Consider the following 15,359-nt stretch of genomic DNA (forward strand, 5'->3'; position numbering starts at 1 on the left):
GGATGTTCTTTATGAAAATTCAGATCTCTGTATAGCAGTTTTCCTTCATTCATGAATTTCAAGAAACTGACAGACATATTAAAGAGAAGAAAAAGTCAATTATTGGACAGAACAAAGACAGTGAGAGTCTTGGGGATTCAGGCGTGGGGGCAGCAGGAATTGTAGAGAGAGCTATTTAAGAGCCAACCTGGGGATATTTAATTGCTTAATCAAAACCACTTGATCTCTCTGACCTCTCTCTGTACTGAGGCAACCCAAACCCTAAAGACTCAATGGTTTTATCTGCAGTAGGAATACTAGTCCTACTAGATGACATCTGTCCGTTTTGATGACCCTAACCCCAAACCAGTGGGAGCTCCTGTTTTTGACTACTGCCTGGCATCCAAGAATTTTTCTTTTAAAGACCAAAAAAAGGCAAATGTAAGTGACTGAACTCAATAGCATTCCAAAACAGCATGGTAGAGGAAAACTTAGGAAAGCCCCATCTGCTTTCTTGTATATTTCTGGTGGGAGTATAAATTACCTTGGTGAACAGAGATTGACGACAATACGTATTAATAACTTTAAAAATGTGCCTTTGCTTTAAACTATCAGTTGTACTTCTAGGAAACAAATACTCTTAAAAATAGATGGAGAGGGGCGCCTGGGTGGCTCAGTCCATTAAGCCTCCATCTCTTGATTTCAGCTCAGGTCATGATCTCACGGTTTGTGGAATCAAGCCCAGAGTTGGGCTCTGTGCTGACAGCTCGGAGCCTGCTTAAGATTCTCTCTCTCCCTCTGTCTTTGCCCCTCCCCCACTTGCACACCCACAAGCATGCGCTCTCTCTCTAAAGAAATAAACATTTAAAAATAGATAAATCGATAAGATAAAAAGATATATGTGAAACTGACAGCTGAAGTAAGGTTTCATTCTAAAAAAATAAGCAAGGATATAGAGGATTTACTTTAATCTATCAGTAAAACAATGTAATAGCTATGTATAGAACTTTGTACTCTATAGAAAATGCACTTTATTCTCTTCTATTCATGGAACATTGACTATTGATCATGTACTTAGCCACAAAGAACAATATAATACAGATACATTTGAAAAAGTAGAGATTTTATAGTCTACCTTCTCTTATCATAAACCTGTAAAATAAGAATAACAAAAATATAAACCCCTAAATCCTCAATCACTGAAATTAAGACACACACCCCTAATTTTAGAATCAAAGAGGAAATCAAAACTAAAATTCTTCATTTTATAGAAAAAAATGGAAAAACACTATTTAAAAACTATAGGATACAGTTAAAGATCTACTCGGGAAAATGTATAAACATTGAAAATAAATGAATTAACTTTTCAACTTAAGAGAAACTTGAAAAGGACAATAAAATAAACTAAAAGGGGGATGCCTGGGTGACTCAGTTGAACATCGACCCTTGATTTTTGGCTAGGGCCATGATCCTAGGCTCCTGTGACTGCTCCCCACATCAGGTTCCAAGCTGAGCATGGAGCCTGCTTAAGATTCTCTCTCTCTTTCTGCCACCTCCCTCTAAATAAATAAATAAACTAACTAACTAAAAGAGAGAGATAAATCATAACAGAGGATTTCATTTTTAAAAATGGCTTTTTTTGAGGGCCAATTATTAAATGTTTACCAGCACACCATTGTCTATGAGTATATCCCCTTTCCATTGTTAGTATTGTGTTGTTTTGTTTTGCTTTGTAAAAAAAAAAAAAAAAAAAAAAGTGTAGTTTTTTTAAAGACCCCATGTTCCAATGGTTTTTAGGCTAAGTTCCATAAATGTTTCAGAGAACAGATTGTTCCCATGCTGTTTAAGCTACTGAAGACCACAGAGGAAGATAAAAAGTTCCCAAATCCATTTGGTCAATCTAGTATAACCACAATACAAGAAACCTAAAAAAGATACTGGAAATAGTAAGACTACACATTGATTTCACTTCTGAATATATATAGGAAAATTCTCAATAAAATAGAAAATGAAATCCAAAAGGGCAATGAAAGAATAAAATACTATAAGCAAACAGGGTTTATTCCAGAAATAAAAGAATGATTCAACATTAGAAAATATATCAACATATAGGGTTATATTAATACATTCCAAAAGGTTTTTATTTTTTATTTATTTTATTTATTTTTTAATGTTTATTTATTTTTGAGAGAGAGAGAGAGAGAGGGGAAGGGGCAGAGAGAGAGGGGGACACAGGATCTGAAGCAGGCTCCAGGCTCAGAGCCATCAGCACCAAGCCCAATGTGGGGCCCGAATCCACAAACCGTGAGATCATGGCCTGAGCTGAAGTCGGACGCTTAATCGATTGAGCCACCCAGGTGCCCCTCTAAAAGGTTTTTTAAAAAATCTGAGCAGTCAATCCAGATATAAATTCTAAGTAAATGATAATTTTTAAATACACTAAAAAACAAATAACAAACATCACACAAAGTGGTGAAGTGTTTCCCAGATCATGAACAAGGCAAGGATGTCTGGTATTACCACCATTATTCAGCAGTGTTTTTAAATTTTTTTAATGTTTATTTTTGAGCGAGAGAGCATAAGCTGGTGAGGGGCAGAGAGAGAGAGAGGGAAACACAGAATCTGAAACAGGCTCCAGGCTCTGAGCTGTTAGCCCAGAGCCCAATGTGGGGCTCGAACCCACAAACCATGAGATCACGACCTGAGCCAAAGTCAGACACTTAACTGACTGAGCCACCCAGGCACCCCATTCAGCAGTATTTTTAAAGTTTTAGCTGAGGCAAAAGAAAATGAGAAAATTAAATAAATGGTATAAATATTGGTTTAAAAGAAACAGAGGTACTTCAGATAAACCTAAGAGACTCTAGCTTTTTTTTTAGTTAAGAGACTTAATTTGGTAAGACTATTATATACAAGAAAATATATAAAACCAAGAGCTTTTCTACATATGCTGTTTTAAATGGAAATAGAAAAGCATTCTTTTTCACATTCCCATTTCACATTCCCATTTTTCACATTCCCATTCACAACAGGGACAAGACCATAAAATACCTAAGGACCAATTTAGCAAGAAAGCTACTATACCTATTTGAAGAAAACAATGAAATATTAAAGAGGAGGTCCCAAAAATAAAACTTAAAAAATGCAGAGATAATACTATAACTCTAGGAAAATTTATCATCATTTCTCCCTAAAATTAATATATAACTCTAATGCAATGATAATCACAATCCAAATTGAGTATATTTTGTAATGGGATAAAATTATTTTAAGGTTCATGTAGAGAGTGACAATAAAATATCCAAGAATAGCAAGAAAATTATGACAAAGAAATAATAGATATTTCCAGATATTAAAAGTTACCATAAATCCACTAGAACAAAAATAGTCAGGTATTGGCATATGAACAGAAAATTAAATCAGTGGAACAGAGTAGTCTGGAATAGGTCCAAGTGCATATGGAAACCCAATATATGCCAATGGTGGCAGATCCATTCAATGAGAAAAGGACTCTTGTGAGAATAAATGGTCTTGGCATTGTAGCTATTCATCTGGAAGAAAACAAAACTTCATATCCTAAAATAAGCTGTAAAGCCTCATAACCTAAAATAAATTGCAGGTCTATTAAAGACTTAAGATACAAAAGAAGAAAGTCACTAAAAATATGAAAAGAAAGTTTAAGGAATGGAGACCTTCCTCCACAATCCAGAAAAAACCAAAAGCCATAAGAAAATAAAGATAAATGGCAAACTGAAATAAAAAAAAAATACAACACATGTGACAGATAAAATGTTTAGATCACTAATATAACAATACATTAGATAGATAGATGATAGATAGATAGATAGATAGATAGACAGACAGACAATCTCCATCCCTCCTCTTACCTAGCCAACATACTCTCCCTGTGTGTTTTCATTCTCATGGTTTTAGGTGTGACCTATATGCTGATCACATAAGCATAGATTGACTCCCCTTTAAATTCGTAGTGTCCAGCTTCAAGTGGGTTCCCAATGTTTCCTACCGATCCTATATTTCTCTTAACTCTCTCCACATCTACACAGTGAATTCAAATCTTACAGTCCTCCAAGTTCCAACCTCATCACCTCCTTTCTCACTCATAGTAAAAACATGGCAAGTGATTTTACTTCCTTCTTCACAAAGAAAATAGAATTCACCCTACAGAATTCCCTCAAATTCTCACAACAAACCAGTAAACAAACGTACCTGCATCCTCAACCAACCATCTTTCCCTCCTGTCTGTTACAAGGAAATGAATGATATCTCTCTTCCTCTAGAAAGTTCATCCCTCTACCTGTGCACTGTGTCCCATTCTCTTGGGGTCCTCGCTTGATTCATCTTCCCCTCTCTTTCCTTAATTCAACTTCTCCCTGTCAAATGGCTCCTTCCTGTTGGCAAGTAAAAATATTTATGTCTCTCCTATCATTAAAATGAAAGAGATCATCCATTTAAATCTTCTGTAAATACTACACTCTCTTCCCTCGGGTTCCATGACACAAATTCTTCTGGTTATGCTTCTGATCACTCCAACATTTCTGCCTTAAATGCCAGTATATTCAGAGAGTTCTAACACGTGAACTCTCTTAGGTGATCTCATCCATTTCTAAGGTCCCAATACCACCTATATGGCAGTGCCTTGCTTATCTTTTTTTTTTAATTTTTAAAATGCTTGTTGAGATATAATTAACATACCATAAAGTGCATCTGTTTTAAGGGGATGATTCAATGATTATTGGTAAATTATGAAACTGTGTAATCATTACCACAATCCAACTTTAGAATAATTCCATCACCCCAAAAAGATCTTCATTTGCCTTGCTTATCCTTACTTCCATCCCAAACCCCTATCCTGAAATTTAGACCCATATATCTAACTGCTCAGTGACATCTTCATTTGCATAACCACAGGCACCATGAACTCAGTGTTTCCAAAACCTAACACATCTCCTTCCCATATCCTTTTCCTTTAGACCTGATTCTTCTCTGGTGTTCCCTGAATGAATGAATGGCACCACTGGCCCCTCAGAAATCCTGGGCATCATTCTAACTTCTCTTTCTCATCCCCTATATCCAATTAATCATCAAATCCCATACATTTTACTTCCTAACTATAACTTCCTAACTATAACTCAAATCTATCCCTTTCTATCCTTTATTGTTACTTCACTAGTTCTGTCCACCAGAATTTGTTCCTTAAAATTAATCCACCCATCCACCCATCTAACTATCCTTCCACCCAACAAATGTGCATTGAGTGCCTACTGTATACCAGCCGCTGTGCTACAATAGTCCCCTAACTGGTCCCTGTCTCTTTGGTCTTAAATCTTCTGAGTGTGTTCTTAATTCAGCAGCCAGACAGCAAAATCTCTTTAAAAACACACTGTTCCCGTACTTAAAAATGGCTTCATACTGACTTTTAATTGGCTACCCTCTGACCTGGGGATGAATTCCAAACTTCTTAACGTGACTCTTAAGGTCTTTAGGGATCAGGTCCCTCTTTGCCTCTCTAAATCTCGGGTCTCATCACATCCCTTGGATAAGTCACTTAGTTATCTGAATTTCCTCATCTGAAAAAAAACATGGATAACAACAGTACCTATGTCAGAGGTAGCTGAGAGGATTAAATGAAATAATGCATGTGAAGTGCATAGCACAATGGCTAGCACATATGAAGTGTCAGTAAATGTCAGCTATTGAGGACAGTGATGACAACGTTAGCTTTCTTCAACCTCCTGATCCTCTGAACTCTTACAGCACTTCAAGTTGGTCTCACACAATTTAGCACTCAACCATTTTCTTTTGTATTGCTTACTGCTGCTTCATACTGTTAGTTATGCTTTCCACCTAGACTACAATGTCCTTGAAGACAAAGATAGTGACATACATACCTCCTCTAGTTCCTGGAGCACTTGAAACAATGCTAAGCACACAGTGGAGTTTAAGAAATACTTTCTGATAAAGGTTCACAAAGGAAAAAGGGACATAGGTTTTACTGACTCTCTATTGCTCAAATGACCATAAATAAAAGGGGATGGGGCGCCTAGGTGGTTCAGTCAGTTAAGCATCTGACTTCGGCTCAGGTCATGATCTCATGACTCGTGAGTTTGAGCCCCATGTCGGGCTCTGTGCTGACAGTTCGGAGCCTGGAGCCTGCTTTGGATTCTGCGTCTCCTTCTCTCTCTGCCCCTCCCCTGCTCATGCTCTCTCAAAAATTAATAAACATTAAAAAAATTTTAAAAAGGGGGCGCCTGGGTGGCTCAGTGGGTTAAGCATCCAAATTCGGCTCAGGTCATGATTTCACTGCCTGTGGGTTCGAGCCCTGAGTTGGGCTTTATGCTGACAGCTTGGAACCTGGAGCCTGCTTCAGATTCTGTCTCCATCTCTCTGCCCCTCCCCCACTCATGCTCTGTCTCTCTCTCAAATATAAATAAACATTAAAAAAACATAAATAATGAACAGCAAAACCCTGGGAATACCATTTGCTTTTGCCTACTGGACTAATGGTGTGTCACTGCATTTGCAGCTATACAGTAGGTTAGCATTAAGCATGGGACTCGGCAGTGCTCACTGTAGGTCAGTGGTTTTCTTCAGATGGTTTGCTGCCAATAACCTGCTTTTGACAGAAATGGAGTGTGAAAGCATGAAGATGTTTAATTCTACTCCCTGGCATGCAGACAATATACAATTTGCCTACTCACGTGTGAGATCAGATTTTTGTGTTTTACTCCTTCAATGTAAATGTTCTTTCTGCACTACCAATAAAACATAAATTCCATTTCATTCGAAAGCCAATGGAATCCTAAAATAGTTCAGGTTTCTGGGCTGATGACTGGGTGGCAATCAGAACCCCAGAAGAGCCCCAGGAGGCCAGAAAATTCAGAGCTCTTCAGATGCTAGAACACCCTCACAAATTTGGCAAGAACTCTGTTGTGTGTGCACTTGAGAGTAAACTGGTACATTGGGATTGTTTTCCCTTTCTTTTTCACATACTCTCTCACCATCTACCATTGGACTCCTTTCCTGCCTTGTCCTCTCACCTTCTCCAATCCTCCTCATGCCCTGTGATTGCCCCTCCATCTGACATGTTTCTAAGAAGACATCTTCATGCACTCCAGGCATCTGCTGATTTGTGCAGGAGCACAATTACTCGGATGCAGTGGGGCAGTGGAGGAGCTAAAAGTGCAATTTTGTGCTCTTATACAACATGGACTCCCATTGATAAAATGCAATTTTTTTGTAGCTAATGTTTGATTAGTTTAGAAATTATTCCAAAGCCAGTGATTGGCTTGTGCCTTTGATGTTGCTAAGGAGAAGCCGGAACAGGCCTGGGAAGTAGAGGAGAAGACAGGGGAAACCTGCTCTAAACACAAGAGACAACACTTCTGATTGGAAACAGGGAAATCTCCTCCAGTTGCATCCTGGTTTCTCCTGTATGGAGAAAATACCACAGGCTCGAAAAGAACCCTCTGAGGGCAAATATAGAGGTCAAAGATGTCCTCACGACCCACTTTGACCACCAGTTCTCTCTCTAGACATACATTCTTCTTTCCACATATACCCTCTTTACAATATCTCCTACATACACACACACACACACACACACACACACACACACACACACACACACGAGATGAACACCCAGGCAGCCACCTATGAAACAGACCAATACATAGCATGTGCAAAGGCACGTAAGAGCACGTGTGTGCTCTATGGAAAGCTTATCACCACCAAGAAAGGCATGTGCAAATACCATTCTAGATACACACAATGCCATTCCCACATGGACACACACTTGCACAACATAGATGGACATCTGTCCTCACCCAGACCACAGGCAACAATAATATGCAACTTGCAAAACATGGTACATAAAGCCATTGATTGATGAGTCTGTTGTATTCTGAGTGACAATTGGGCTGATCTGTCCTGGGTCTTCTCGTTCTACACATTCTGCATGGCTTTATGTGCCACTTCGGTGCTCACGAGTCCTAGGTCTTTATCACTTTCCCAGACCTCTCTCCTGACCTCCAGATCCAGCAAGCCAGCTGCCCACTTACTTACCTGCCTGTCTGACCCACAGCGCAATAAACCTCTCATGTCTAAAAAGAACTCCATCTCGGGGTGCCTGGCTGGCTCAGTTGGTAGAGTGTGAGACTCTTGATTTTGGGGTTGTGAGTTTGAGCCCCACGTTGGGTATGGAGATTACTTTAAAATAAAACCTTTAAAAAATAAAAAGAGGGGCACCTGGGTGGCTCAGGTTAAGCATCCAACTTCAGCTCAGGTCATGATCTCAAGGTCTGTGAGTTTGAGCCCCATGTTGGGCTCCGTGCTGACAGCTCAGAGCCTGGAACCTGCTTTGGATTCTATGTCTTCCTCTCTTCTCTGCCCCTCCCCTACTCATGCTCTGTCTCTCTGTGTCTCTCAAAAATAAATAAATGTTAAAAAAAAATTTTTTAAAGAAAAAGAAAATTAACTCCATCTGTACTCCATAACTTAGTTAAAAGGTGACACACCCATTCAGTGACCCAAGCCAGAAACGTGGGGATCATCCTACTATTTTCTCACCCCTTCACCCATTGCATCTAACTGATCACCAAGTAATATTGATTCTACCTCCCACAAATGTTTTGAATGTATCCCCTCCTCCCTAACCCTACTACCACTGCCTTAGGTTGGGTCTTTGTCTCTCCCTGTATCAGTAAAAGCCACCTAACTGGTTGGTCTCTTTGCTTTCACTTTTGACCCTTGACCCTTGCTCTATCCACCATACTACAGCCAGAGCAATCCTGAAGTGCAGGCCTTATCCAGTTATTCATCTGCTTTAAATCCTTCCATGGCTCCCCAGAGTCTTCAGGATAAAGTCCAAATACCTATGCATGGCCTACAAGGTCCTTCATTATCTAGGCCCTAGCTACTTCTCCACACTCATCTCTTGCGATGGTCCTCACATCGCACATTCTGGCTGAAGCAAACTTGTAATGGTGCCCTGTATATCTCTGTGCTCTTTACCCTTCTGTGTTCTTGACCGTGGTCCCCTTCACTACCTCACCTCATTTTTGTTGGGAAAATTCTCCTCCTATTTCAAGAGAACTCCATTTTTATTTCACCCTATTTTCTTTCCTAAGTCCCTTGGGCAGACTTAGGTGTTTCTTTCTCTAGGCTAGCCTGTCATCTTGCACTTTGCTTTCATTACAATAATTATCACTTGACACTATATTTGACAATTTACCTGCCAGGTCAGTTCCCTGAGTTGAGGGCAGGGACCATTTCCTATTTATCTCTATCTACCTAGCATACACTCAGAGCGTAGCAGACGATTTTGCCCATATGAAACACTGTCTCAGCAGAGGGAGTACTTTATTTTCTCTCCTTAAATCTTCGGCTAAAATGCATTTTCTCTATGAAATTTCCCCTGATTACACTTAGTTCACTCTATTCATTGCTTAATTTTGTCATGGCCTTGGGGCTTGGAGAAGAGTCTTCCAACAACAGATTTGTGCTTTAATGATTTAGATTTGATTTTCTCGTCTAGCTTGACCACTCTAAAACACTAAAGGACCATCTACTGAAATCCATAGAAGTGGGGTTCTTAAAAATCAATTCCTGGGAAAAAAGCCACCTGTTTTTATGCTTGGAAAAGCAGTCAGGCATTTATTCTTGCCCTTCCCAAACCAAATGCCCTTGCAGTACACAGTACAAACAGTAAGCCACTCAAGTAGCCAAGCCACCCAAGCCACCCACAGTAAGTCTTCTGAAAGGTACTGAAGCTAAGAGCTGGGGGCAAGACAGAAAGCTGAAATTCCCCTCAACTAAGGAAAGCCCCCCAGCTCCTTGAAAAGGCTTGGGAAGGGCCAGAAAGAAATCAATCTTCCCATGGAGCTCCTGGGATAGACTAACCCGTTGTGCTGCAGCAGTTCCCGAGGGGAGGAAAACAGGGCGCACACAAAATCTCCAGGAAAGTGCTTTCATATGCTCAGTGCCCAGAAGTTACCAACAAGACTAAATAAGTAAAAGTGGAAAGCCTACATTGCATTCATTTGTACTCCCCATACACATGTCGCTTGCTTGAGAGACACAGTGTTTTCCCTAGCTGGACTCCAAAGTTCCTGGAGGCCATCAACAGCATATGTTTCTTTTATAGTTCCCAAATTGCCCACCACACTGAGTATGCAGTATCTGCTGCAGAAACACTTTGTTGTTGACTGATTGATTACTAAGTATTTAACTATTTTTCTTCCCCTCGATGTTTTCAGGAATGCTTGTTATTCACAAAACGGTGCAGTCTTGGAAGCCAAGAGGAAATATTCATCTGTTGGTATACATTTTCCCTTGGCTATGCATTAAACAGAGATTTCCTTTGGCAATGTCAACAAAGGATGCCTGATGAGACAGGACAAAGAACTATATATAGAGATCAAGTGGCCAGAGGAGCAAAGTCAAAGCATGCCCTCCCTTAACCAGATTAAAGGAGTCTTCTTTCTGCTTCTACCTCCTTCCGGAGCTCTCCAGTCCCAACCAAAATAAAAAATATTTTCCAACTGCCTATCCCCTGAATTCTGAAGGCTGGGCTGTGACGGGAACAAGCTGAATTGCTGAAGAATTCAGCGAACAAATCTGCGGTGATCCTAATCTCTGTTTCTGTAATAATAGGAAGAGTGCAGCTTTGTTTACTTTTGAGGAGAACAGAGAACAAGGAGAGAGAACTGAGAGAGAGAGAGGCAGTATTTATGGCCCCTTTATGAAAAGTCAGTCTCTGACAAAAATATTTGCAGACAATAAGGAAGAGGAACAGGTTTGGCAGGAAAATAGCCTCTTCCAGTTTTCTCAGAAGTGCCTTAGCTTGTATCTTCCATCCCCACCCTAAGTGAAAGGTCTGCTTTGCTCTGTGAATATAGTCATTCCCTATAGATAAATCTGGATTAGATAAGATGCAAAAAACTCAAATCATCCTTTAGTGTCCAGTTCTCATGGCAGACGGTATCCTACTATTTATTTCATTTTGGAAACTATTTACAAGCATTTATGGAGTCTCAAGTCCCTTCTTTAACTGCATTTCTAATCCCAGGCCTTGTTCCAAAGCCTCCTGGACACACAGGCTCTGTGCTGAATGAGTATAATGAGTACCCTGGATTCACCCTATTATTAGGAGCCAGTTTAGGGCACATCCCTAACCTTTCAGAAGGGATGATGTCAGAGCCCAGCCGCGCTCTTCCATAAACCATCCTGAACGGTTCCTGTCAAAGACAGAATCCTAAAACTGGAAAGCCAATGGAGTCAAGTCCCGACATACACTCTCACCCTCGACATATAATGCAGTATGTCATGGTTCTTTGCCAACTGTCATTTGACATTTTATTCCATTATCTATATTTCCTGCACATGTATATCTGTATCAGGGTGGATGTGTGCAGCGTGTAAGCCTTCCGAGGGCAGACACTGTGCCTGTGCTCTTTTCTTGGTACCCAGCACAGTGCTGTGCGTAAATACATATTAGTAAAAGGTGACCTTTCGTGTGCCAGAACAGACAGGCCTATACAACGGATTTAACAAGCATCCCTAAGGGAGCTTCTTAATCACCTCCTCTGCTGTTTCATCATGGGGCTGCTCTTCCCTCCCATTTGGCAGCTCTCGTGTCATCTCCTGAAGGCTCAAACAAGGCACTGTTAAAACATCACTTTTACCTAGAGGGGCCGGAATGAGTAGTTCTCTATTAACACAATGATGCATTGTTTTATGAGACTAGCTCCTTGCTACTTGAAAAGAGTGGGGCCCTGCATACAGAGGTTTGATGGGTGCAGTGGGCTGGGAAAGGCCACAACAGGGCTATGTTTGGGTGAGGCTGGTCAGAGTGATACACTTCCCAGGGGCGGGATGATAAGATGTTAGAGAGGTCTTAGGATGAATAAGCAATGAAAATAAACTGCTTACCTGGCTAATTTGACTACAACTCAGACACTATACTTAATAGTCTTTTTGATGAGAATGAGGAAGGTGATAATTATAATTTCTAACCACATTTTATTCACTATTAGCCATTACCCTGCCCTCAATCATTGAAAATTCTAAGCCAAGGGATTCCTTATCTTGTCTCCTGCTTACAATGATTCCTTGTCTCTCCACCAGTATGGGTTTCTCATACTGTAATCTAGCAGCATAATCAGGAGCTTTGATTGAGTGGAACACAGAGGGATTCTGACTAGCTGAAAAGCACTCTGAAATGCCTTCTGTTTTGTTTCTCCCCACTTGTAAAGGATGAAATCAAAGAGCAAAAGAAGAGTATAAAGAAAGTAACCATTCACAGAATCATGACCTGTGAAGTCTGGAAGACACATCAAAGGTCATGTAGTCAGTTCAAGCTCTTATTTTGCAGGTAAGAACACTGAAGCTGAGAAGCTAAATGATTTACTCAAATTCATACTATCAGTTAATGGCAGAGTCAAGTCTAGAAGCCAGCTTTGCAACGTACGTTCGATTCTTTCTTTCCATTCCTTGGGCTTCTCCCTAAATTTCCCACGATATTCCACAATCTCGCACCTGGTATCCTATGTACCCTCCACATAGCGCCACTCTCTTCCACAAATGGGAGTGCCCAGCAGGGATTAAATTGCCATGATATGCTCATCATCCAAGTACACCCCACTTTAAGAAATGCAGTCCTTTAGGGGTGCCTGGGTGGCTCAGTTGGTTAAGTGTCCGTCTTCAGCTTGGGTCATGATCTCACAGTTTGTGAGTTTGAGTCCCACATCGGGCTCTGTGCTGACAGCTCAGAGCCTGCAATCTGCTTCAGATTCTGTGTCTCCCTCTCTCTCTGCCCCTCCCCTGCTCATGCTCTGTCTCTCAAAAATAAACGTTAAAAAACTGTTTTTAATTTTTTTTTGTATTTTTATTTATTTTTTGAGAAAGAGGTAGAGAGTAAGCAGGGAAGAGGAAAAGAGAGAGGGAGACAGAAACCCAAGCAGGCTCCACGCTGTCAGTGCAGAGCCTGACACGGGGCTGGAACCCACGAACTGTGAGATCATGACCTGAGCCAAAGTCAAGAGTCAGAGGCTCAACCGGCTGAGCCACCCAGGCGCCCCAATATTAAAAAAAGTTTTTTTTAAGAAATGCAATACTTTAAGAAATCCAAACAATCAAGAGTGGTTACTCATATAAGATTCTTCTCGCAACAAGAGTCTCATACTCTCTTAAATATAAATCCCTAGGTGGGATTTTACTTGAACCATTACATTTATCTGTCACATGAGTAAGATTAGAACTAGACTATCAGGTTGTAAATAGAATTAGAAAAATTTTTATCTTGTCACTGCCCAGAAGGGGTCCTATAACATTTTACCCAACCCTGTTTAGACTTTAAGCCCTACCATTGCCTCTTTAACAAAATCAACACAAAACCAAATGCTACAGCTGAAGTTCCATGCTCTTGAGAAAGAGGGAGAAATAACATCTTTCTTTTATTACATCCACTTATGAAAAGACTCCTCTTGGAAGCTCTGCTCTATTGATGTAGATATCACGTAGGTAACAAGTTTTGAAAACCTTATACTTGTATGACACTTTATAATTCACAGACAACTTGAACATAGATCTTATTTGTTGATAACAAGAGTAAGTGGCAAGGCGATGAGTGAGGACCAAATGAGGTGTGTGGGGACAAAGGGAGGAGAGGCTAGGAAGAGGAGGAGCAGTCTTGATAATACTGTCGTGGACACAATATTGCACAGAACAAACCTCACCCTACACCAAGGACCCAGGATTCCCAGATCCCCTGTGACACCTCAGAGATCTCTTTAGGGGGCTAAGATGTCCATAACTGATGAAAGAAGAAACACACCTCATGTTGGATTCTCCCATTGCTTGCCGCTTGGAAAGAAGTTCTGTCTCCCCAATCCATCGCCACCATGTATCTATTTTTGTGTAAATAATATCTATCTGCCCCTTTTCTTGGAACAAGCATCCTAAAGGAATGAGACTTCCCCAGAACTGCCATTCAGTCTTTCACTCCAAATGGCTGAGCTACACTCTGACAGAACTCAACTGCCCCCCAACTGACCACCTGATCCAGGTCCTCTGAAGGAAATGCAAATGTTTCTGTTACGTACCTCAACTTGCTGGCAGATCTGTATTAGTTTGGCCATTTGATTTTCTAGTTCACTGTTGCGCTTAACCAGGTTGGTGAGGTTCATCTCCAGAGTTTGCTGTCATCGCAGAGAGTATGAAGCCAGAGGGAAACAGGGAAGAGGGGAAAAAATAAGAAATGTTCAATGAGCTGGAGAACCAACATTATGTGGAGGTCATTTGGTCAATTGACAAACATTCAAAGATTCACTGAGCACTTGCTATGGGCCAAGCATTGTTCTAGGTGCTAATTAACTACACTGTACCTTTTTTGCTCCAGGCTCTCATTATTGGAAAAAAGATGACATTCATGACTTCGTGGATGTAGAATTTCATGATATTAAGGCAACTTTATGTTTTCTATAATATTAACTTTTTAAAGTATTCATAGTATTTTGCCTTCATAGTAACAGTGTGGCATAAGAATAGGTATTATTCTCTCTTTTACAGATGAGTAGACAAAGGGAACTATAATTTATTGAACAATCAGTACTTGCCAGACATTATGCTAGGCGATTTCATATATACCATTTAATAACCATAACAATCCATGAGGTAGGATATGTCAGCATTTTACAGATGAGAACTGAGCTTCAGAATGGGGGTAAAGTGTCCTTCATAGTTCTATAATTAGTATGTGACAAAGCTGGGACTAGAACCCAGGTCTCTTGCCTCAGCCACAGCTTTTTCCAAGTATTTGTGATTTTTTCGTCTTTTTATTGAAACCATTTTAGATTTATCAGTAGGTTCCTTCAGGGGAAAAAAAGACTGTACTTTAATTAAGTGTGAGATTCATCAAGATCGAGCATTGTATGGGGCACCTTGGTGGCTCAGTCGGTTAAGCTTCCAACTTAGGCTCAGTTCGAGCCTCGCACTGGGCTCTGTGCTTACAGCTCAGAGCCTGGAGCCTGCTTCAGATTTTATGTCTCCCTCTCTCTCTGTCACTCCCCCATTCTCTCTCTCTCTCAAAAATAAACATTAAAAAAATTTAGGGGTGCCTGGGTGACTCAGTCAGTTGAGCATCTGACGTCGGCTCAGGTCATGATCTCATGGTTTGTGAGTTTGAGTCCCACGCCAGCTCTGTGCTGACAGTTCAAAGCCTGGAGCCTGCTTGGGATTCTGTGTCTCCCTCTCTCTCTGCCCCATCTCTTGCCCACGTTCTCTCTCTCTCTCACACTCTCTCAAAAATAAACATTTTAAATATTTTTTAATTAAAAAAAATCAAGCATTGTATCTCATAGCTC

The 15,359-nt window shown here is 40.5% G+C and overlaps 1 protein-coding gene across 3 annotated transcripts in view; it reads right to left on the reverse strand.

The window, feature by feature from the left end:
* MID2 (midline 2) overlaps positions 1 to 15,359 on the reverse strand; it is a 138,985-nt gene that overhangs the window by 56,716 nt on the left and 66,910 nt on the right. For all 3 annotated transcript variants that reach the window (XM_040468460.1, XM_040468462.1, XM_040468461.1), the window contains one exon: positions 14,100 to 14,195. In XM_040468460.1, the coding sequence (XP_040324394.1) occupies positions 14,100 to 14,195 (96 nt within the window). The remainder of the gene's footprint in view (positions 1 to 14,099; positions 14,196 to 15,359) is intronic.

Source organism: Herpailurus yagouaroundi, unplaced genomic scaffold (assembly GCF_014898765.1).
Source record: "Herpailurus yagouaroundi ecotype Mexico unplaced genomic scaffold, PumYag 67700, whole genome shotgun sequence".
In the NCBI taxonomy this organism is placed as follows: Eukaryota; Metazoa; Chordata; class Mammalia; order Carnivora; family Felidae; genus Herpailurus; species Herpailurus yagouaroundi.